Below are 25,412 nucleotides of genomic sequence, written 5' to 3' on the forward strand. Positions count from 1 at the left end.
GAGTCAGTTTGGGGAGAAGAGACTGCCCTATGCCTTGGAAAGTGCACCATGAAACTCTCAGTCTTTGGACATGGAAGAGAGGGAAAGGAAATGCTGAACTGGTTTCACTGTTTTCTCTCAAATGACCTGCCTTCATTTTTGTCTTGGAGAGTTGCCTGAATTCTGGGCGTGTACTCTGCAGAGGTCAAAGATCCCCATAGTTGCTTTCAGTGCCTGGGCCTGGTAGGGCCAGAAACCTGTCTGACCCACTCCATTTTGTCTAGGGGAAGATAAAATAATAGGTCAAACAAGTACACATAGTTCTATGACTTATTTCCTAGCTCCCATCTCACTGGTTCATCTAGGGATTTACTTAGCAAGAAGTGGTGTCTTTGTTTACCTTTATATTTGACAGCCTAAAGCAGGCTGGTATGCCTTTTAAATTTAGGTAAATTGTGTGTTTCCAGCATCCCATGATTATAACTCATGACTGCTTGAAAGAGGACTGCTTCTTTCCTGTTTTAGAGCCTGCTGCTTCATGGTTTTGTTCAATCCCCAGCCCCCAGTTCCTGTTCTGGGAGCCGATGAGGAGCTGCTTCCTGTTCAGCCTTGGCATGCCATCAGGCATTGACAGACCTGTGGTGTCCCCTGCCATTGTCTTTTTGCTGAGCTGAAGTCTTAGGTGTATGCACAATCCATTACGTATTGTTGCCAAGTGTGTTTTTGTAAACTAGCTCTGTCTTCCTGCATGCCCTGGGCAATAGGAAATCTCCTGCAAGTGGTGTTGAGCCTTGCAGACAGACCCCCACTGGGTTTTGGTCCTGCTGTCTCCAATCCTTATAATTATATCCTGGCCAAAGTTAAGAGGATCTAATAGGATTATTCATTTAGATCAATTCAAGTTCATGCAAGTTCAAGGGGTTTTTATTGCTAGAAACATCCTCTGTTTTTTCCTCTCAGATCTCACAAATAGTAATCTGTGGATAAGTTACTTCCGTGCCCCCCCAGCCCAGTTGATTGGCATTGTATAACTCTTAGACTTCTTTAAATGTTTTTATTTTATTGTAAGGGAAGTTTTTTCAACTTTCATCTGTTTCTGGGTCTTAGGGCAGCCACTTGGTCTTTGTTATGATCTGTCAACGTTGCTAAGGCCTGTTTTATACCAGGGGGTGGGGTAGATTATAAAACCACAGAAAAATAACTGAAACTGGCGAGCGCTGATACGTGTTTTTGAATGCAACTGGTGTATCCGCAGTAGCTACGCACAAGGTATTCCTGTAGCTAAAATGCTAGTTTCAGACCTCACTAGAGATCTCCACCTGCTACCAGTTCCTTGTGAGACCTTGCATAAAGTTATGCTTTCTCTACACTTTGAAATTTAGAAGCAAATCCCAGGATTGACTCTAGCTGTATCCAAAGTCTGGCTAGATGAGGTTTATGTTTCTTTTCATCTTCTCTTGAATCCTGACTTGAAGGATTCTTACATATATGGGACAGAAGGACACCAAAGTATTTTCCAAAAGATTGTCTGATGCAGACTATAGGATGAGCACGGTTGAAGCGAGCAGTGTTCTCTGGCAGGAAATACGGGTCAGAGCACTGTGAAAATACCAGCTTGGGGCTTGAACATCTGTATAATAGTAAGGAACTCCTGTGTAGGCTTAGTAGTCTGATTTAATTTAGGTGTTGGTTTGCTCCAAGACTTGACCTGATTGAGCAGAGCCAGCTTTGGTGGTTTTGCACCTAAAATATATCCAGAATAGCAGTCACCTGTAGAATTTTTTTGAAAGGAAACTGTTCACAAGTTTATTTGTATGTATTGTGAAGTGCATTTTTGAGCATATGCTTTTATTTTTTGTGTCTTTAACTGCTAATCATGCCAGGGCAACCAGAATCTTCCCACAGGGAGTGAGGATTAACAGAGCAAAGAAGAAATTTCGAAGTGCTCAGGTATTGTGATGATGATCATGGGCAATCCAAGTGCCTTAGATGAATGTTCCAGGTAGTTCTAGTATGAGCGGCTTGCTCAGACAATACATGCTTTGTGCTTTTCACATGTAGCTCAAAGTCACTGTGGTTTTATTGAATTAAAAGCAATCTAAGCTTTAAACAAATTGTTTCATGCCTATGAATTCCATGTAGTTAGGTACTTGCATTTTTTGGAAGAGATGGCATGCAAGCAGCTTTTTGCTGTTAAAAACTGAGATGTGTTTAGTGACAGCAAAGCAGTATGTGTCAGAGTATGCCTGAGCACCTTGGAAGACAAAGTTCTTTCCCTCTTAAGCTTTGCAGGTGGTAGCAATAACCCAGCAAAGCATTAGTACAACTTCTGTAAGAGTTGGTTCTCAATTGCTTTTCAGACGTCTGTTCCTAAAATAAATTCAAAATTTCAGAGATACAAAGCAAATAAAATTACATAGAGGTGCAAGGGACATACATCTGTGTTAGGAGGAGATTGAAAAATTACAGCACATACAGAATTTGTACTGGTTTTAGGAATTCATGAGTGCAATATTGGGAAAAACAGTGTTAGCAGCATTTAGTCAGTGACAATCAAACCTTTCTTTGGTGAAGAATGGTGGAGGCACTTGGGTTAAACATTTAATTAGGTCTAATTAGTGAGTAATTTTTTAACCTGCAGACAGGATTATTTAAACTCTGCTTACAGTCATGTGCAGATATATGTACCTCTTTGTGGGCTTAAGGTTATTGTTTAGGACAGAAGAATTAGATCATGCATTGAATGGATGTGTGCTCTTAAATTCAGATTACTTTAAGAGGCATCATCTTTTATTCCTCATTTTCTGTCCTCATTCCTCCTGTGCAAATTCAAGATTTCCTACATCTGTGTTCCTCATAAGGCAATATGCTGTCACCCACATCTGACTCTCTCCCTAAGCTTACGGGTAAAGTAATGCCATTTTTATATTTTATGAGCAGTAAATCACCTGTGAACTGCCATGGTTGTCCATTAAACTGTAGATTTGATTTCTGAAATGGTTTATTTTTCTGTGAGATCCAGTGTTGATTAAAAATTACTCCTCTCCTCAACTGCAACAGTACTTACATATTAAAGTAGTAACTGTCTGTTGAAGGATAAATAAAATACACAGGGATCACTCAGAGGTAATGCTGGTGTGTGAGAGGAAAATTGACAAATGGAAATTTATTTTTTCTCCCTAGGGAAAAGTCTGTGGAGTGCAATAATCCTCTGCCATGCCTGAAAACCCTTTTGAACTTCCTGTACCATAGTTCTTAAATGTAGCTGTAGATCTTGTAAGAGACTGCAAAAGTCAAAATAAAAAGCCAAGCAGAGTCCAGTACCCACATGCAGTGATGTGGTGGCCATTTTACTGCACTGAAGTGCTCTTTACCATTCTTACATGCTGTACAGCTGAGAGCAGAATGAAACACTTGAGTTTCAGGGTTTAACAGCTTTGGTCTTCTGTGAAGTGTGGTTGTATAGTCCAAGCACAATACAGGAAGCTCATATTTTTCTAACAATTTGCTGGTAAAACTTCCAACTTGGATCGCTGTTTGTGATAGGGATGGTTAAGTCCAAGTGTGGCAGTTTATGTAGATCAGATTGCAGGACTGTTCTTACTCCATCTTTAGATACATTTTTGTTGGCTAAGCTGGTTTTAATAAAGAAAAACATATTCCTCACATGTGCCATATAAAACAAATAATCACTGTTTTGTTTTTTAAATTACAGCAAGTCAGGAGAATACTTCCAGGAGTAAATCAGTAGTAATTAATACTTTTTCTGTGAGAGCTTTTAGTTGCTATGTGTTTAAGAGTTTTTGAAATTAGAAATGAGGTTTTTTCCTACTGCAGAAATTATAGAATGAATTTTAAAATTCACTGAGTCCTTCATACATATGTATGTTTTGTCATTCTGTATAAGGATTTGCTCTGCAAAATCTGAGCTATTCTTAGGCTGGATGGAGAAGTTTTGCTTAGAGATCACTTACAGTTTTTGCAGGCTCAAAGTGGCAGACAAAGATTACTGCTTTTATTCAGCCTGTAAGACAATGGATTACTTCTAGTGAGAATTAGGACTGAGACAGATCAGGCCTAGGAAATGCTAGACACAGTCTGGGACAGAGAATGGCCAGGGACATTGGAAGGAAACATCTTCTGTGATATCTTGAATCTCAATGACTTACACCCTTCTACAATTCCTTCAGCTACTGCAGGCAGAACAATTAAATATGACTTTGGGGTTGTACTTACTTGTAATAACTACTGTCTCATGTGTTTTCCTTAGATGTGTTTTCATGCAGAAAAGAAGTCTAAGCAGTTCAGCGGTTTGTAATTTGCAAGCTAAAGTGATCCTTTCATTTTAGGTTTTGTTTCCATAAATAAAATCCTCTAGTTCTCTAGAAATGTTTTTAAGAGGGAAGATAGATACAGTGCATTCAAGTTATACATTAGTAATTTTCTTCTGATAAGACACAGGTGAAATCTTGGGAAAATACTACTGAGCATTAGATACTGGGCTTGTCATTTATTTTCACTACCATTTCCTGCCTTGAGCAACAGACAGTTAGAAAAACAAAGTATGTTACTACTTTTAAATGCTTGAGGAGATGTCAGCCCTTTAGAAGAGGGGCTGGTGAGTTTCTTTTCAATTTACAACCTTCTTTGTATGCACCAATATTGATGTGAGTTTGGTTTGAGTCGGGTTGCTGTTTTTTTCTATGTCTCTGCACCATTCTGAAGCCTGTGTTAAGTCTTTTTTGTCTTAGGTCTGCTTTGGCTATTTTCTTAATGTGTGATTTCTTGTGACTGTGACCTGAGGATCTCAAAATCATCAGCCAGTGCTATGGAAACCCAGTGTTGCGCTGTTGAATACCATATTCTGCCAAGATGTTTGTGGATTTCTTTCTCTACATTTTGTATGAAAAGAGGCCCCAGTCAGTGTGACCCCTGGGCCATGTGAATCCTTGGCTCTACCCTTCAAATTTATCATCCTCTCATCGGTCTCAGCTGCCTTCCCAGCATGAGGAAACATCTACTTCCATGTTCAAGCACATGCATGAGGTCTTTTGCCAGGTGTTGACTTTGGCTGTCTTGTTTTGTGGGGCCTTGTTAAAAGGCTTCTTGAATTAGAAGAAGGAAAGGAAAGGATGTACATAATTCTCTAGAAGAGACAAGGGAAGGGCTTTACTTTGTCAGTTTATTCCTGTTAAATTGTTTGTTGGTGTATGCTGGGAAGTGCCTTTTCCCCAATGTACTCTGCCATCAGTATGTCAGTTTGCATTGCTGTTGTGCCTGTGAGATTCTTCATGATGACAGTGGACTGGTTGGTTGGTGATTCACGCTGCTAAATTGTCAGGGCATCAGACTCTCAGGTCTCTCCTGAGAGGAGATTGTGCCATTCTTGAACTTTTATCTGTGAGCAGTGGTTCCCAGCTCACTGAAACCAAATGTGTCAAGCTCACTGAAACCAAATGTGTCAAGCCAAAGCATGGGTAGCCTGCTGGATGCTAGGATTAGTTTAGTATCTTAGTGCCCTCCCTAAGGTGTATTTTGTTGAGGTAGAGGAAGGCCTCATTCTTTCCCCATTTTCCTTTGTCCTGTCAGTTTAAATAATTGTTAACCTTTTTAGTAGATATCGGCACTGCAAAAGCGGTGTTATGAGGAAACAAAGTCTTTGGAAGCTAAGGGAGAGCAAAATCTTGGTGATAGGGACAAGAACTGTAGGCTGTGTTCCCCATTTATTGTTTTCAACATACTTGTTACTTTTTTTTTTTTTGTAATCCCAAGATAAATTACTTAATTTATGGTGAAAAATAGGCTACTAAATTACTGAGTAAAGTACCTTAATTCATGTTCCTAACACTTGATTAGTAAAGGTCCATATAGACATATTTTTATCTGAAGTATCAACTTTATTTTTGAAGCATTGTCAAGAATAGCAAAAAAATACCAGTTACTGCAAAGCCTCCAATTGCGAGTCATGTTGAATATCTGCTCTCTTTTAGAATTGAAAAAAACTTAATTTAGGTTGTCACTTCTACCTTTGCATTTTTATCCTCCCTTAGCAAAGAACATAGGCTAACTTTACTAGTTCTTCAGCTCTACAGAATGTATCAAACTATGCAGAGCAACTTTTGAGGTGGGATACAAATGTGTCGGTTTGCGTGGCCTTCAGCAGCAGTCAGTTCTCTGACTTGGAGACTGTATCCAATGACTGAACAGCCCTGCATTCTAGGATTCAGCTAGGTTAACTGCCGTGTCTTTCTGAACCCTCAGAGGGGCCAGCCAAGCCTTTCATTGTGGTTTCTCAGTGCAGCAAAAAAAAAAACAAACCTCTAGCTGTCTCATTAGTAAACCTTCTAAATTATTCATAGTTTGCATCTTCATAGGAAGTGAGTTGTAGAAATCTAATGTAGCTTTTACTGGTATTTTTGCTTTCTTGTACAAATGTGTGTATGCATGCACCTACAGAAACACATTCCATAGAGCCCTTATTAGGTTATCTGCAGAAGTAGGTTGCTGATATTGGTCTTTCCAGTGCATGAACAGTAATGTAAACAAGAAAATAGATTTCCCTATTAATAGTGTCAAATATCATTGTGCCAAGCTGACGTTGACATGGGCCAAACAACCACAAAGTGGATGCATGCTTTTTCTGAAGGAAGTAAGGCTGTCTGGCATAGAGATACTTTATGCCCTTTAAAAATGATACTAAACATATTCTAGTTAGAAATCCATAACACCTGCAGTAATGCTTGGCTTCAGAAACTGGGTTGGGAGTGGGTGGATGGCTGTGGTCTGATACTGAGGCTATGCTTTCAACTTATTTGTGGTACGCTGGATTTTGAAGCTCAGCCAACAATGAAAGTTCTGTGAATTATTTCAGAAAGATAAACAAGCAGGTCTACTGAATTAACTAAAGAACTGAATAGTATACAAATAGTAATTGCCTTATTGTTAATTTTGGGTGGGTAACTAAATTCCTAACTCTGCCTAGGATGTTTGTAGGTATCACTGAGCTATAGACTTTCACACAGATGGCCAATCTGCAGGTGTGAAGTTTGATCTGATTCAGATACCTAAAAAGTGCCTTAAATCTGAAGCTGTGAAGCTGTTCACCCATCTCACTCTAAGATGGGCAAGCAGAATATTTTAGATAAGGTATTTTCTGGAAATGTTTGTTTCTCCTTATGGTGAAAATAGGCAAGAATTGCTGGGTCAGACTAGGTGTCATAATTCATTTTTTAAGGCAAGTCAAGTGCAGCCCATATTTGGGTTCTGACAGTTGGCTGTTTAGTCAAGAAAAGTTGATAGGGCTTTTGGCTGATCTGATTGCCTTCTAGAATGATCGACAGTGAAACAGGGACTGGTCCTCACAACCAGCAGCAATTAAATTGCTGGGTTTGGCATTGAACTGAGCTGACTGACAGCTCTCTGTGCTTCCATTACCAGTGTGTGGGCACAAAGCACTGCAGTGTATTCAGCACTGCCTGCTGCCTCTGTGGTGGAGTGGGGTAAAATAGTATATACCTGCTCTGATCTACATCTGGGTGAAACAGATGTCTCAGTAACTTCTACTAACTTCTTGTAATGTGATTAAGCTCTTAGGAGATGACGCTAATACTGGAAAACAGATACAAATTAGTAACACAACAGGCTAGTTGCTCTATTTTTTTTCTACCTTTAATGATTTATTTTGTTGCTTTATTTGACTTCCTTTTGTGGCAATGTTTCTTAGTTCTGAGATTTTGGCCACCTGTATATATAAATGTGTTTTTGAGAACCAAGTTTTCATCTGATTGCAATTATGATCAAAATTGCATATAATTACCACTTTTTGAAAAGCAAAACTTAAGAAGCATTCATAATAGCCATTGCTTGCAGTGCTGTGTTTATAGATAGACTGTGAGTTCTTTGAGTTCATTTTGATGTATTTCAAAGTCTCCTGAATATAGATTACCATCAAAGACATATTCTAGGTTTTATGCTTTTATATTTCCAGATAAGTCTTGAGTTTAATGTCAGTTATGTTTAGATACAGGATGGAAGAAGATTTTTCTTAATCTAAGCAAAATTAAACTGTGAAAATTGAGAGAAGATGCAGTGCTTTGAGAATTTTCAGGACTGTGTCTGTGTATGATATTCTAAAATATGGGAAACTTTGCCATACATGATTGCTTGGTATTTGAGCTTTGGGTTATCAAACCAAAACTGATCTCCCATTTCTGATATGTGAATAGTGTTGGAGTCCAATACTCTATGATCAGCATCTTTTAGATATTCCACATATGGAGAGTATGATGTTTAATATCTAATTTCCCCACCTGAAGATAGCTGCGATTATGTGGGGTTTCTGATTTAGTAAAGTAACACAAATTATACTGAGAATGTCATACAAATGTAAATGACACATAATAAAGTAAAGCAGTTGCAATCACACAATTCAATCACAATACCAATGTGATTCCCATTACCAGTCTTGACAATATTCTCTCTGGGCACCCCAGTTTTTGGAAGGAAATATGTGGCTTGAATCACAATTATGTCTCAAAGATTTTTGCTCTCTGAAGAAAACTGGTTTGAATGTTTTCCATTATCTTACAAAAAGCAACTAAAGTCCTTCTGCAAAATTAGTGATACAAGAAGCTGACCCAGGATAGTCCTCATGGGATTTCTGTTAACTTCTCCTCCTAACCTGACCTTACTCAGGTGCCACCCAGCTCTCAGTGCTGGTGTCCTAATACTCTTGGGTGGAGTATGCTGTCATGGGTGAGTAATTTGAGTAATGTCTTGTGTGTTTGTGAATTTAAGAGACAGCCTTCTCGTACCAAAGCTCATACCAAATTTCTGGGAGAAATTTGCCTTGGGTGTATAGTCTCATCTCTGGAAGTGGCCTGTAGTGTTGGTAGGTGAGAAAAGAAAAACAAAAAAACAAAACAAAAAAACCACACAAAACCCAAAACCAGTGTAGACAGAAGGGAGTGCTACACTTCTCTTTCATGTCCTGTCAAACTCACAGCAATTTTCAAGCTTAGAAGGTTATATCATTCATGTGTTTAATAGCCCTGGATAAACTCTTCTTCCATTAATTAATCTAAGAGCTTTCAGGTTTCCATGTAGAGGTGAAGAAGTGCTATTCTGAGGTAAGGCTGAGAGTGCTGGTATGGGAGCTGCCGAGCAGTGGTTAGGATAGCAAGTGTCTGCTCAGTCTGTAATAATTGTTTTTCTGACTCACCTAGCATAACCGTTGATTGTGTAGGCACCCCTTTATTTCTTTTTTCCCCCAACATGTAACTTGGATGTGAATCAGTATCTATTGCCATGGGATTATCTTCGCTTGATCTGAGAGGAGTTGTACCCACCACTGCCTAGAAAATAACTGCAGGTTGAAGCAGTCCAAGCATTGGTTGCTTCTATTCCCCACTCCAGGAATTTATTTACCAAAACTGATGTGGTCTGTCAAAATGTTCACCTGCTCTGAGGAGGAAGAAGCAGCCTCAGGGAATATGGGACTGCTTTTTGGGATGCAGAGTGACACAGACTCCATTTTTTGTCCAAGTGAATACTGCTAACAGCATAATCAGTGTTAGCTGGTATGTTTGGAATACTCGATATGGTGAAAAATGTTGTATGTTTTCACTGCTGGCCCTTTGTGCCAGAAAGATCAGAATTCAGATATCTGGCAGCTGATTCACTTTCCCTCAGGTAAAAAAAAACATGCATTATCTTGGTGAATTCCTTGCACATGCTTTGAAGAAATAATTAGGGAGTTCTGAATTGAAACTTGCTTTAATGCTTAAAGCAGCTGTTCTGTTAAAATCAAGGCCTTCACCAATTGCAGGTGTGTAGGAGGTGCTGGCTATTAATACATCCCTCCTCCCATTACTGTATTTAGTTCATGAAATAATGAACTGCTAGCATCTGGGGGGCATTGCTTTCTGGAGAATGCACAGATTGTATTTATTTTTATCCTTATCCCCTTAGTTTATCAGTTTTCAAGTGCTGCAGTGCTGTATCCTGGAGGCACTAGTGATATCCAGTGCTTTTGCTGCTTCTCAGAGCTTTGAGGTAGCAAGAAGAATGGAAGAGGCACATCTTCTGATTTTATTGTTGATACTGAAATTGCATGAGTAGGGTCAACATTATAAAAACTTCCAGTGGAATGATACATTAAAAAAACCAGAAGCACGATGGGCTTGAAGAGAGGAGTGGTTCTCTATATGAGAAGCTGATCTTCCTGCCTTCATTACAGAACTGTTATTGTGTTTTCTTGTGACTTAACAAGCTTTGTTTCTGGGAATGAAGCCTCTCTGGTACTTTTTTTAACATGTTTTCTTCCCAATACCTGTATTTATTGGTTTATTATAGAGCTGGTTACTATAAAGAAACTCCATGAATGTTTTCTTGCAAATGTACTGTGAACAGTGCCTACTGTAGTTGTCCCCCAAACATTAATGAAGGATTGAACTAAATTGCTGCAGTACCTTTACAGTCATGCTTTTGCAGAGTTTCAGCTACACCATTTTTCCTATAACAAAATCATTGTTATGGCAATTGCTAAGACAGTTGTATTTTTCAGGATGATCAGGATATCTAATGTCTCCAAATTCGAGAACCCTGTTTTAGCATTTACACAGTCCATTGAAAGTGGTGTCTTGTGTGAGGAAAAGACTTGGTTAGCTTTGGAAGAGTTCTGTCTTTCTTCCACTTTTTTCTCAGTTCACCTGACCCTGATCTCTGCCTGATGCTGTTTATCCCCTTCTTTTTCTAAGAGGTTTTCCTATTGGCAAGGTATGCAAGCTTGGAGTTGACATTTTACCTTCAAATGAATGCTAATTGGCTATGAATTGATCTATAGCAATGCACCATCTCTATTATTGCAGCCTATTCCAGTTAAGAGTATAGCACCTAAGAGAGCTCTCAACAGTGAGAAAAGCTCCTGCTAATACCTTATTCTTAAAGAATTACATCTAATTCCTCCTCTTTAGTTGCTGGAAGAAATCTTGTTACTGAAGGACAACATTTTTTGTGTGTCAACCTGAGTGTGTGATTTAATTTTCGTAACTTGTATTTGTACCTGCCAATTATTAGGAATTTTTTACTCTTTTTTTTTTCTTTTCTTTCACTGTCTGTGCCATGACTCATGCATTTTTTATATGATTCCTGATGACACACCAGAGAAGTCCATTGTCTCAGTGCTCAGTTTACAGTTCTGTTGACACTGTGAACTGCATTTGAAAGTGCTTCAGTAGTGTTACTCATCTGAGCCACTTCTGTAGAAATTCCTGGTTAGTGACCTAAGAAATACCTGCTGCCCTGAAATGAGTGCAGTGAGGTGCATCTCTAATGCAGTGTGTAGTTGTACATTTATTGGTGGCAGTAGGAACTAGGGTTTTTCTGACTGTTTTTCAAGAAATATCTTCCTGTGCATCGCAGTTTAGCTGTTAGGTGTTGTGATGTATGGTGCAGACTTCAGTGAGTCCATCTTCTCATTTTTTCTCGGTTTATCATGTTCTTAAGTGCCATCTGCATGTCTACCAAGTCCATCTACATATATTTTAAATAATTCCGGTGACAGTGACTCTACCACTTCCCTGGGCAGCCTATTCCAGTGTTTCACAATGCTTTCAGTGAAGAAAATTTTCCTACTACCCAATTTAAACCTCTCCTGATATAACATGAGGCCATCTCGTCTTGTCTTGCTGCTCATTACTTGAAAGAGACCATCTCCCCCTGGCTCTGGCCTCCTTTCAGATGGCTACAAAGAGCAATAAGGTCTTCCCCTTCCTTCTCCAGGATAACTCTTCACAAGCTGCATACCTGGTTCATTTTTGGAGAATCTTGCATGAGCACAGGTTTTTATTTATTATTTAATGTGTGGTAAGTTTCATTCTCTTCAGGTATTAGTTTCTAATTGCCGCAGAATTAAATCGATTCCTTGATTCCTTCTGTTTCATCTTCTTGTTTTCTCTCTCCCACTAAGCATGCTAATAAGGGACAAATATTTTTATTGAAATATATACACTTTTTACTGTGACCAGTACTGTTCTGTGATTAAAAAATAAACATTTTTAAAATATTTAAGTGCCTTGAGAGCTTCTGGAAGGCTCTTTAGGGAAAGACAGGGCATGTGGTTCAGCAATATTCGTATTTCATGTAAACATTAAAACCCCATGTTGATTGTATTTACCCTGCAGATTCTTATGTTACTGTTTTGTCCCTGCATGTTGCTGTTGAGGCTATAAAATCAGGGAAGGGATTTTAATGTGGCAAGAGCCTGGCTCTGGCTTTATTGTTCCTGATGAGCAGCAGCTTTGGGTTAAAGGTTTCATAAACATGGCAGCTGTGCTGGTGCCTCTGTGGCAAGTCTGCAAGATAAACCTTGTTGCTGGTGCTGCACTTCCTGGTGATTTGTGCTGTGGTTGAATTTACAGACCTCCAGCTTATTAGTCACTTCTTAAAAGCATCCCAATGTTTTAGGCACAAAAGGCTCAGTGTCCCAATGCAAAGTGGGAAGCCTGATGAGGATTTGTTGAGAACCTGTGTCTGCATTGCATCTGCTCTGTCTTCTTGTCCCCTTACATTACTCTGTTCCTCTCTACTGGTAATGATTTATAAGTTTTCCACCTACAGATTTTGTTAGCTCATGATCTAGCTGTCTGTTGCTTTTCAGAGAGCAGAGACAGCTGCTGGCTGCATGCTGACATGTTTCCTCTGGCAAAAGTGCAAGGGCAGCTTTTCTGCTATGCTGCTCAAGTTCAGTAATTTGCATTTAATGTAACTTCTTGGCTTGCTGCTGAAAGGGGTGGAAAACTCTCTTTATCCCAAGCCTGGAACTGTAACTGTGAGAGAATGAAAACACCCAATAACATTGCTGGATAAAAAAGACCCAGTATGACTTTTTAGTGTCCTGGATATTCTTTGGTGGGAAAGAAAAGATTGGCTTTGATATGTGGGTTGGGATGTTTCCTTCATAGCAGCTGTACCCATCTATGCTTCTATTTTATTTGCCTTTGTGATGAGTGCCCCTGTCTTACATGATATCTCAGCAAGGGAAGAAGATGGAAATAACTCCTGCCAAGCATCTGTTCCTGTGAAAGCTGGTGGTGCTGTGTTGGTGGTGTTCTGGCAGCTCTCTTCATCGCCCTGTCAGTCAAATGCCATCGGCGCCAGTCCCCACAGCAGCAGCAGCATCCTGTGGAGCTGTGCTGCTTGACCCCCCTCCCCAACCCCCCCCCAATCCAGTGAGCTGCCCAGAGGGTCACTGCCTGCCCTGGGGGCTGTATTTTGTGCCCTGCACACAAAGAGCCATAAAATCCTGGTAGTTTTTATTAAAATGTTCTTTTTCTTATGTTGTCTGGAATTGATTCCCTTCTCTGTAACTAGGGCAGTGAAGTTTTGCTGCTGTGAAGCAACTGTTCCCAGATTCATCTGAGCATGTTAATGTTTGAAGAATCTCAGATGATTCTGGTATTTTGGTCCAAAGAAGTGCAAAATGATGCTTAGAAAAATAGTGTTGCTTTGAATAGATGTTTTCAATATTTTTTTTTTCAATTTGAGCAAAAATCTTTCCAAGAACAAATGGTGGAAACTTCATCCGTACCAAGGTTTTAAATAATTTTGGAGTTAATCATCATAAGAATTTCCCTGTGGTGTGGATAAAAGACTGCATTTTTCTATCTTAAGCAAATTCATACTTGCTGAAGTGGTGAAAAAACTTTTACTTCATCTGTTGCAGGTTTTTAAAATTAATTTTATTAATTAATGCTGGATTTATTAATTAAAACTGTTACAATTTTTATTAATTGTGTGAGAAGGATCGCTGGATTAGAGTAACTGCTATATAATATATGTCTGCATATCTACAGCTGTATATGTCCCTCAGTTTTATTTTAACTGTCTAGGGTCATTAGCATAAAAATGAGGAGCAACTGTATAGAAAGCTTATCTCCTGGACTTCAAGGAGTCTCAGGAGACTTGCCAACTCACCAATTTATGAATTTTTAAAGTACGAATCTTTTTTATACAAGCTTGTTAATAAGAGTGGGAGTGGAATTTGGTAAACTTTAAAGTCATACTTTTTTTCTTTCTGATGAATTTTGTTGCTGCAAGTTAGTAATTAGCAAGCTTAGACATTTTGTGGTTTGTATATAAAATGAACCCATTGTGGAGCGTAGTGCCATGTCCTGTACTGCTCTGACATCTGCTTGAGTACTGAGCAGTAAATTGAGAGTAAAGCTTCTATTGCTGAGCCTCTCCCATCTTCTGCTGAAGAGTGGAGTCTGTGAAAGGAGTGAGCTGTCATTTCCATATCTCTTGCTTACTTTCCTGCTGACAATTCATGTGAATCGTGGAGGATGTTGGGCTACAAGGTACAAGTTTGGCTGGTGGTTTGGGTTTTCTTTTGGAGGCTATTCCCTTCCTACCCATACATGTCCTTAAGATCCTAGTGCCACTGAAACCATCATGACTTCTCTAGCTGCCATTTCAGAACTGGCCATTGGCTTTGAGCCACCCAGGTGCTGTACCTTTCAAAGTGGAGAATATATGTAAGAGTTCAAGGTCTTAAGGTTTTACAGCTATCTGACACCATGGAGGCAGGCTGCACTTTCTGATGCAATCGAATGTGCCGTGCAAGTTTATATGCTGCCACCTTGAATTTACAGCCTTCAGCTACCACTTTTGTGCTGTTGTTGGTTTCTTAAAAAAGAAGTTTTTGCATTGCATTCACTTTCGTAAATTTTAAACTATTACGCAGGCATCTGTTGTGGTAGCAACAGCACTTTAAAATCTCATTTTCAGGAGCTGATGTCATTCTTGATTGTTGTATAGATCACTGGGTTGGTTTTGCTCAGTCTCAAGATGCTGTTTCTTAATGAAAGATCCTGAGCCATTGCTTGAGGCAGTGCCTTATAAAGCCAGACCCTCACTCGAGCAGATTAAAGCACAGTACATTTAAAGCTAAATATAGAAGAAGGCATATCCTGTGTTCCTAGTAATTAGCTATTCAAGAGTCTCTTCTGTTGCTCTGAACCTCTAGTCATTAAATCTGCCACAAGTTGGTAGTCCTGCTTTAACTGTTTGTTTTTTAAAATCTTTTCCCCAGCTGTTTTAAAGGACATATTTTATGTTCACAGGCAACAGTTAAAATCCACAGTCAAGCTTCAGGTACATGCAAGTGTTTTTGCAGCTTAAAAATACACTGCATCCAAGGAAAGAAGTCTGGTGTTAGAAATTTAGTGTATGCATTTCTGTCTTTTATAGAAACAGTGAAGCTGTACCAGTATGCTGGGTTCAAGGCTTTTGTGTGTTCCTTAAGGAAGTGGGCACTGTGACCCCAGCCTGACAGCATGTTTGTGCTCTGGAAGAGCTGTGAAAAGTGGATTCTTACAGTTCTTACCTGCTGTGTGGCTTGCTTGACAGTTTCTTTGCAAACCTCTTGGGCTCCTCTTGCCATCTCTTGAAATGAATGTTTTTAGAATAAGGTGTAAGGTGTCCAGGCCAAACATAAGAACAAGTCAAAAATAACTAGGTGAATGTTATTGATAATTCTCTTTACAAATAACTGAAGGTCAGAAAGACAAAACAGATAAATATGTCAAATCTAGCCAGTCCCTGGCTAGAGGCTGGGCTGTTTCTTATCCTTGTAGACTGCTAGATTGTCTGCCTAATTAACTTATAAAGCACCTCCTGTTCCTCTAACACCGAGCTGTCTCATCTGGGGAAAGAGCCTTTTGAGCTCTGCTGTGAAGGCACTCCTGGATCCTACAGCACTTTGAAAGATCCCATGATATCCTGGTTTGTCATGTATAACTCTTTGCAGATGAGCAGAATGTTTTTCCAGAAGGCTGTTAAGTGTTGCAGTTGTTTTGAAATACTCCTTGGTCTGTTAGAACTGCAGCTGTAAATCTCAGTGATGAGTATGAATCTCAGTTGAATTGCTTGTTGTGTATTTGTGGTTTTGTGACTTACAGGAAGCAAACCTAGTCTTGATTCTGAACTGTACTGGCTATTTCCAGTTCATGTGCCTGCGTGCAGAATTTTTGACTGTGGATAAGTGGTAAACCTAGACTAGAAGGAAGTGATTTGCCAAGTAAAACATTTGAAATGCTGCAAAAGTCACCAGCTAGGGATGCTGCCATTAGAAGTCTGGTAAATGGAAATACATTGTATATAGCTGGAGCATTGTTAAGGGAGTTAAATGAACTTTGAGGGGCAGAGAAAATGCTACTTGGATAGTAACGTGTGATTGGTGGCTTCTTTCTCAGCCATGGAGCTTGAGTTTCTTTTCATTTGTGGTAGGAAGCATGTTGGTAAATCTGTGTACTTCTAAACTGGACCTACAGAGTCCACAATGAAGAAATACAAATAATACAGATTTCTGTAAAACTATAGTTATTAGAAGAACACACTCAAAGTCTTGCATGAGAAGGCTTAATTTTGGACAAGCAACTCATGTGTAACAGTGATCTAATGGCCTGCAGGGTGTGGAGTAGGTGGCTGTGTGCTGTGGGCAGGACAGGGTGATGACCTGTGGTGATTCCTAGTGCTGCAAAGCTTCCTTTTAACTGCTGCTGTTTGCATGCAGCTCTTGGTTTAGCTGCTCTTTGCGTAAACTGCATTTTGTGCGATGAAACTGATTATATCCAAAGCTTAAAAATAGTTTTGTTTTCTTTAGATAAAATGGCATTAATATGTTATCACTTCCCAATTTTTTTGACATTATGTGTTAAGATTTGCTGTAAAGGTCGGAAATAATACAAGCCCAGTATTTTTTCTGTTGTATGATGTGCCATGTGTCCTTAACTCTGTATTTGTGCTCAGAGTTGATGGGGTGAGGGATTTGTTTATCTTCTATTATTTTTACAACACCCACATGCTTTTCAGATCAGAAAGTTGCTAAGATACAGTGATGCTTGTAAGAAATGTTTGATTAGAATTTGATGGTTAAAGCGCTGTCTTTATGGTTAGACCACAAAATCTTGTCTTGAGGTGGACAGTGCACAACCCTGGGCATCTGTCTGCCTGGTGATTGTGCCAAAGGGTGAGACCTGTGCCATGCTAAGCCTCACCAGGATGGTTCCCAGTCCTCTGCTTTAGTGGCTTCTGTACCCCCAGTGTCCCCATGAGCTGCATGGGCAGTGATGCTGTACCCCTGCCCCAGGAGTAAGGGCAGTGACTCCATCACCTTCCTGGTCAGTTTTGAATCTTCTTGGTTTATTAGAGAGATGCCAACAGCCAGGTTTTAAGAGAAACACATCTCATTGAAGTTGTCTTTGGATTGTAGTGCTCTTCATCTTAAAGATAATGTGAATTACTCTTGGAATATGTATTAAGAACTTTCTTTACCTTTCATATGTTGGGATTTTGCTATACTGAGTTTTTATTTTGCCTTTAGATTAAACTGTTGCTGTAAATGCTAGAAAATAAATATTTTTCCCTTTTTTTTTTCTTTCTCCAGAAATTTTATGAATAAGAATCAGAAGCCGGTGCTAACAGGCCAGCGGTTCAAAACTAGAAAGAGGGGTAGGTTGCATTACGTTTTTTGCTTTATTCTTTGTTAAAATGACTAGAAACAGAGCAGATGGAATGGTTGAAAGTTCAGCTAAAGGATTTTTCTCCCCTTTTTTTCAGCCATGTCAAGAATGAAGATGTTACTTTTAATGAAGCTCTATGAATTCTATTATTTTCACTGTATATCCTAGGACTTTATTTAAAATTTGAGTTTATTAGCTATGAAGTCATGTGGAGGCTTCAGTTAAAGATTAGATGCTAAATGAATTTATGGTATATTTACATATGATAAAGACAACTTGTTAGATGTTTGGTTTGTGTGTTTCTCAAAATGTCCTTTTCAACTAAGAAAGCAAAATACGAGCTTTTATTTCAAGGTTGTGTAAAGAAAATTACCTGGGCTTTTTTGGTTTGATTTTAATTTTTACTTCTTTGACTCAAATCAATGCCATGTCTGTAAGTGAACCTTTCATGTCTAAAAAGGAATTTTCTCACCTTCCTTCTCCATGAGATGGTCAGATTATCTCACTGGCGCTGATTTCAGGTCAGAAGGAGGTCAGGAATTTCCTCTTTCACAAATACTTATTTCTCCTGTGTTAGTGCAGGTTTTTTTTTAATTGTTAAAATGAAACAATCACGTGAGTCCCAATTTACTCATTGTGATACTGATTTTCTGTAAATATGAAAAACGCTTTGTTTCATTAAGTACAGTACAGCATCAATTTTTAAAGAAAGCTGAGTGATGCTGCTTTTACTGACCACCACCACTATTCTGGCACAGCAGGTGTTATCCTAACATGCTGTCTCATACCATACTCAGAATTCATTTGTTACAGTTTAGGTGGCTGGGATGAATGCCTCACAGTCTGAGGCAGAGGTACAAAATACATGTAATTAATATTATTTTATTCCCTTCCTGCTCTCCCGCCAAAAAACCAAAACCCTAAGTATGTGAAAAGAAGGATCGCATTTTTTGTTGGTATAATAGTCAATTATTGCAGCAGCCATGGGTGGGGTTCCTATCTGTCATGAAACAGACTTTTTCCATCTTGACTTTCCTGTTTTTGATCAAAAGCTAACATGTCTTAAAAGCTTATCTAAATGTCTTGTGACAGAAAATGTAAATATGAGGGTTTTCTTAGTGGGGATGAGAGAAACAAGAGCTGGTAACCTTTCTCAGAAAATTTCAAATTCTATCACAAGTCTGAAGAGCTGAATGATGAGTGCCTAGAGATCTAGGATGATCATGAAGCTTAGGTAGGAATTGCAAAATAGTTTGGTTTCAGTCATGTTAAAAAGCAGTGCCAGCTTTCTCTCATCTTTCCTCCCTTGCACCTAGCACTTCTTCAATTTATTTCACTAGTACAGTCTCTTAAATGCAAAATGTCTTTTCTATGGTGTACATACAACGTTTGTAAGGATAAATAATTAAAAAAGAAACCAGTATTGTTTGTAATTAAGTATCATGGTGCTCCAGTAATTAGTGGGATTAACTTTCTATCAGCTTGGTCGAGAGCAGTGGGAGGTATACACTGCATTAACTCACAACCATATAGGTGTAGCCAGAGGAGTGGAATTAGCAGTCCCTAACGAAATCTGTCAGATCAGCAGTAAAAGCACTCAGACCTGCACACTGCTGGATTGATCCCATGTATTTTTCAGTCTAGTCAGTCAGTTGTGGTAAATATGTTACTTGATAAACTTGTCTTAGAAAATATTCTCTCTCTCATAGAGACTTTCACCTTAGAGACTTTTCCACTAAGTTTGGCATAATCTGTCCTAACACAGATTTGGTCTTTGACTCCTATTTAATTAGCAATAATTAAAATAAATAAAGATATTTGATTTGTAATTCTCTGCCTATCCCTTGGATTTCTGTTTACAGTGATTGGAAGTAGCCCTAGGTAACTCGCTGATTACATGGAAGAAAGAAAAGACATGGGTGGTCTGAAAGATTCATTGGGATTTTTCTTTTGAGAGAGGTTACTTAAATGGAATTGTGGATACTAAGTGGCTTTAATATAGAAATTTTAACATGCAAACACTTTTTGTACTCAAAGCATAAGATCTCTTCTTCAAAAGTGGTGTCATCCTGGTTACCTTAATATTTTAATAGCCTGCTTAGAAATTTGTAGATACTTGGTTCTTTCTAGAGGCAGAGTGTTTGAGAAGAGAAATTACTTCCAAGTATGTTTATTCCCTTAGGTTTCCATGTACTTTTGTATCACAGCAGTGCCATAGGTTGTTACGTCTTTGACATAAGACTAAAGGATGCTATTACGTTTTTTTTTTATGCTGTTTCAGTATATGAGGGAGTCCCGAAATGTCACCCATGTAGGACAGAGTGCAGTAGCTGTGGTTTGACCATGACATTATGGTTTTTGGAGACTGTACTGTGGTGTGTAACAGGCAGGCAGATAGAGGGTCTGAAACACGCACTTGTTGGGGACAGTGAGCTGCTTGTTTTTACCCATTTGTGTCCCATGATACTCCTTTTTCCCTTCTGCAGATCGCTGCAGCACTGCCATCTCAGCAAGGTGTGACACTGCAGTCAGGCATCTAATAAAACTAATTGCACATGTGAATTCTTACCACTGGTCAGCTAGCTGCAACTAATCTCATGTTGTGAACAACTTCTGAGCTGTCAGAGAGCAAAAAAAGAATAATACAATGTTTTTCAATCTAAAGTTTGAAAGTATGCTTAGTGTGTAAAATATCTTTGAGAGAGAACCATGGAGGAGGAGCTTGTAAATCTCTTTCTAGTTATATTGATTAACCAAATGAAAGAAATAAGCCTTACATGCAGCTTATATAGTGGCAGACATTCAAATCACTTTAAAAAGATTTGAAGGAAGAAAAATGATGCTGTTAAGGGAAAAACCTTCCAAGGGAAGGAGGCATCTCACAGTTCCTATCAATCTCGGCAAATAAAATAGTTTGGTCAGTTCTTGGTATAATCTCTGTACCTGTTGAATATTCCTTTTTCAATGAGGGTCAGCAGTAGTTGGTGTCTGGCCAGTACTTCTGTTTATGGAGCTATATTTATGGAGATGAGAAAATTATCTAATAAAAAGGTAACCTTTATGTTACCTTGTTTGGCCCCTCTTCTTACTTAATGTTACCTTTTTTCTTCCACAGAATTACAGCTGTGGGCCTTCTGTTGAAGTGATAAAATTAATCAAGGACAGGACTATGAACATACTTTGTGATTTTCTTAGAAGCAAAAGATAGGAAATAAGGATCTAGGAACATGCTGAAAATGAAAAGCTGTGTATAGCACTGCTGCAGTGGATATTGTGTGCATCACATCTGCAAGCTACACCTGCCTCTGCTAGCCCATGATTGGAGCTGTGCTTGTTTAGTAATTGTGCACTTGACAGCTCAACAGACTGTCATCTCTCGTTGGTGATGGCTTCTTACTCACCCTCTTGTAATACATCAGCATATTCCTCTTCAGTACATTAGCTTGGCAGGAAAATGTTTCAATAAAATTATAAATAGTTTTTCATGCAATGTATTCACCTCCTGTTCCTATGTAAATTTTTAGATTGTGATAGACAAGACAATAATGGGGTACTACAGATGAGAGGAAGACTTCTGGGGCAGGGGAAGAATCTATTTGAAATAGCTAAGAAATATTAATCATGGTATTTGTGTTTGTACTGAGCACTGTGTACCCATGATACCAAGCATATAATACCTTCTAATTTAGATGAGAACATCTTGAATTTTTAGGTAAAATACACTTGAAAAAGTAAAACAGGATTTTTTTTCATCTCTTAAAATAAAAGTCTGTCTTCTTGTTGGTTGATGTGTCATCAAGCATTTTTAAATTTTTTTTAGTCTTCAAATAATACATACTTACTTGGCAATCCAAAAGAGAATAATTACACTCAGATGCTTGGTTATGAGTGGAACTGTTTCTTGGGCACAAGTAAAATTGCCTGAAGTACACATACTGAAGTACTTATTTCAGTAAAAGACTGGTTTGTTTCTTGTTTGGTTGGCTGCTTTGTTCTTTGTTTTGGGTTGGTTTTTGTACTTCAAGTCGGAGGAGAGCTGCAACTGAGTTTTTTGGTAACAGGTCTGGTGGCTTGGATGGGATTCCAGTAGTATGCTTCTCTGTGGGCATTTCCCTGGAGCAAAGGCACCTACTTCAATTGCCCTCTCAACCTCCTGGTTTGTCCCTGATGGCCGTGCCCTGCAGATAGGAGAGGTGGTTCCTCAAAACACAGACTCCAGGTTTTCATCACAGCCGAAGTCAAGAGAACATGGCTGAGAGTCTGAAAATCTCCCAAGGTCTGGTGTGAAGTAAAAGCCTGGGAAGAAATCATTTGCAGTCCAGAGAAGGGACATTACTGAGTAGTATATTGGGTGGTGAGAGCGTAGTGGGGGAGAATCTAGGTTGCCTTATGTTTGTGTGCATCACTTCAGGGTGAGCCAGAGTTGGGAGCAGATGGTTGCTTGAACATATGTGTGGGTGTCCATGGAGTTGTCTCAGTTTTGGTCTGAGGAGGTCAGATTTGGGGGATGGGGAAGCAGTCCATGTGGAGATGGGTAGTAGACTCATTAAGTCACAAAAAGCCTCACGTAGCAAGGGATTTCTGGAAAAAAAAAAGCCAGAAATGCTACAGTTTTTCAGTGCTTAGAGCTTGAGAGACATCCCTTGAACTGCAGCTGACTGCTGCCAGGCTCCTTGAAAGGACAAATGAACTAATCCCCTGAGCTTCCCAGTGACCTGGGACACTGAGTGGAAGGGATTGCTTTATGCCTTCCAGGTACAATTGCTATGGAAGAAGGGGCTGCTTTGGAAGTGGAGGAGAATGTGCAAGTGAGATACTGAAGGTGCTAGAATGAGTGCTCCCCAGGTACATGCAGCTGAGAAGAGAGGACTTTTCTGTATGAGAAATAGAAAAGGTATCAAAAGTAGAAATTGTCTGTAAAGTAGTTATTCAATTGCCATGAAAGTACGTGGCAGGAAGGAAGAGATTAGGGAAGAGAGGCTGTTAAAAAGCAAGGTCTCTTGTTTAAGGCCTGGGATGAAAAGCTGGGAACAGAAGCTACTCATGCAGCCAGAGTAGCAGGGAACAGAAGCTACTCATGCAGCCAGAGGATGCGTAAATTCCAGAACTTCTCACAAAAAGTCTGCAAGAGTTGCAGCTGGCATGTTTCAGACTGCATTAGCACATGTTTGGACAGAAATTTAACCAATCCTCAATTATCTTAGTAAGTAAAAATCTCTGGATTGATCCTCTGGATATTTTCCAGTTTTTCAAGAACTTGTATCAGTGTTTGTGTCAGCAGGTGATAACAACCCTGGGTATGAGTGCACAGAACAGCTTGTAGTTTTGTTTCTGAAGTTCAAAGTTATTTTAACAGTAACAGTCATTTCATTTGTAACCTTTTATAAAAGCAGGGCTAGTTTTCTTAAGAAGCTTCAACTGTGTGGGCAAAAAGGCAGCAGGAGGTATGGCTAAAACCTACGTAAGTTAACTGGAGGTTGTAGTTGTTTCTGTTGTGACTAATGACATTGACACAGTGACATTGGGGGTCAGGCTGTACCGTAATTGAATTCAACAAGGGACAGCTGTGGAAAATGCAATGTAAGTGCTGTGTTCCTAGTGATGCTTAGGTCTGTGAATATAAAAGATAAATTCTTGGTTACATTGTGTTGCCTTAAATATTTATTCAAAAACTAGTTTTATTAATAACTCAATCTCTATTTTTCCTGAAGACTCTTTGAAAACATTTTAGTTATGTGACCATAATTATTAAAAGAAAAATAGCAAGAGATGAAAAGTGAAATGTTCATACAGTGAGATTATGTACTCATAGTTTGGCATTCCCTTTATTCTGCTCTCAGAGCAAGAGAAGAGTAGGAAGTTTGAAAACAATAGTTGGTTTTCCTCAATTTATTTATTCCATATGTTTGTGTGTATTGGTGTTGGGAGATGACGAGGAGAGGGGAAGCAAGGGTAAACACTGCAGAATTTCCAGAAATTATACAAGTCAAACAAACTTCTGGTGTGTTGACCAGAACAAGAAGAGTATTTTAGGTGCCATGGTCCTTTCAATCGCTGACTGATACAGGATGTTAACAAGTTGTAAAACTGACACACTCTCTCTCCTTCTCCTTCTTTCCCTCTGTTTCAGATGAAAAGGAGAAATTTGAACCCACAGTCTTCAGGGATACAATTGTCCAAGGCCTCAATGAAGCTGGGAATGACCTGGAGGCTATAGCCAAGTTTCTGGATGCAGCAGGCTCACGGCTTGATTATCGCCGCTATGCTGACACACTCTTTGATATTTTGGTAGCTGGCAGCATGTTAGGTAACCTGCAGAATATCTGACAGAGAATTCTGATGATCAACCTTGCTTGTTTCTTTTAAGATGCTGTCTTCCCCTACAGTGGAAATTATAGCTTGTATCACAATTTCACTGCTTGCATCTCATATCATAGCACTGTTTGTTGTTTGTCATACAGTAACACCTCAGTACTTTCTGGATACTGCTCTGAGAAGCCTTCAGTCTGAGCTAAACCAGCATATAATTGCAACAGCAAAGAGAATGAGAGATGCTAACTAGGGGAAACAGAAGGATTTATTTGCATAAAAAGGTGCACTCCAGGTTAAGAGCTGCTGCAAATCTTGCTTTGTAGATGTTGCAACAAAAGGTAGCTCAGAGAAGTGAAGGATAATGATGTGTGCTTTGTGGATGTTCATGGGACTTTTCTACCAGGTATCAGTGGCAGCTTCTGGCAAAAACATGCTTTTCACTTTCCTCTTTATTTTGAGTAAGTTATCTCCTTTTACTGGTCACATTGCTTTGACTCCTGCTTCCTGCTCTTTGGTATGTAAGAAGAAAAGATGTTTTTGTAAGATTTGAGGTAATGCAGGAAACAGTAGCTAGTGAAAATACCTAGGGAAAAAACTCTCAACAAAATAAGCCAGTGTTTTGAATGTTTACATGAGCTTGGTAAGCATTAGAGGGGTTAGCAGGATGTTCCAAGTACTCAGATTACTAACACAGTGCTAATACTTTTCTCTTTGGGAAGGATTTACATTATTATGGTGTTTAAAGTAAGAATTAAAATAATATGTAAGGGTTGTGCTCCAAACCATAGTTGTTTGATCACTCTCAGTGCTCTCAAGACCAGCTGAGATTCCTTAGGGTGAGCTGAATCATTCAGTCCTGTGAGGACTGTACAATCTACAGTGCAGCATCCCAGCCAGGTGTTCCTTCTGTCAGGTGCCATCACATCTTAGCAAAGTTAGGTCTGTCTCTGTTTCTCCCCCTCCCCAGTTGTTACTATGGCCTTTTGCCTCAGTGATATTAATGTAAGACTTACTAGACTTATTAAATCTTACATTCTTTAAAGTAAGAAATAATTCCTTGCCTTTTTTTTTTCTCCTGTCTTACAGCTCCTGGGGGCACACGCATAGATGACAATGACAAGACCAAGATGACCAACCACTGTGTATTTTTTGCAGATGAAGATCATGATGCCATCCGAAATTATGCTCAGGTCAGTAAAGGCAGAGCTGATTACTGTTTTCCATTTATGTGTCAAAAGGGATTATAGTGGAACATCTGCAGACTGTTTAGGCTGCACTAGGCTAGCTACAGACCAATTGAAAATCCTGTTAATCATTAATCTGCCCTAACATACACAATTTAGGTAAGAAAATAGGATGTCTAAGATAATCTGATCACAGTTGGCAATGCTTTCTTTACAAAAAGCAGTCTTGCTTATCATAGTCCACCATTGGTTGAGTCTCTTTCTAGAAACCACCCTTACTAATTTTGTTGACCTGTGTGCAGACTGAAATATTTATATGACCATATTTAAGAAACACATGCACTGTATGAGAAATTCAACTTTTATAAGCAGTGGTGTGGCCAGCAGGACTAGGGCAGGGCAGTGTACATCTCCC

At 39.2% G+C, this 25,412-nt stretch overlaps 1 protein-coding gene across 3 annotated transcripts in view; it reads left to right on the forward strand.

Annotated features, from left to right (window-relative positions):
- The window catches only part of BZW2 (basic leucine zipper and W2 domains 2), a 56,521-nt gene that overhangs the window by 2,942 nt on the left and 28,167 nt on the right, over window positions 1–25,412 (forward strand). For all 3 annotated transcript variants that reach the window (XM_053998423.1, XM_053998432.1, XM_053998440.1), the window contains exons 2-4: window positions 17,426–17,490; window positions 23,632–23,808; window positions 24,900–25,003. In XM_053998423.1, coding sequence (XP_053854398.1) covers window positions 17,433–17,490; window positions 23,632–23,808; window positions 24,900–25,003 — 339 coding nt within the window. In that variant the 5' untranslated portion in view covers window positions 17,426–17,432. The remainder of the gene's footprint in view (window positions 1–17,425; window positions 17,491–23,631; window positions 23,809–24,899; window positions 25,004–25,412) is intronic.

Source organism: Vidua macroura, chromosome 1 (genome assembly GCF_024509145.1).
Source record: "Vidua macroura isolate BioBank_ID:100142 chromosome 1, ASM2450914v1, whole genome shotgun sequence".
Lineage (NCBI taxonomy): Eukaryota > Metazoa > Chordata > Aves > Passeriformes > Viduidae > Vidua > Vidua macroura.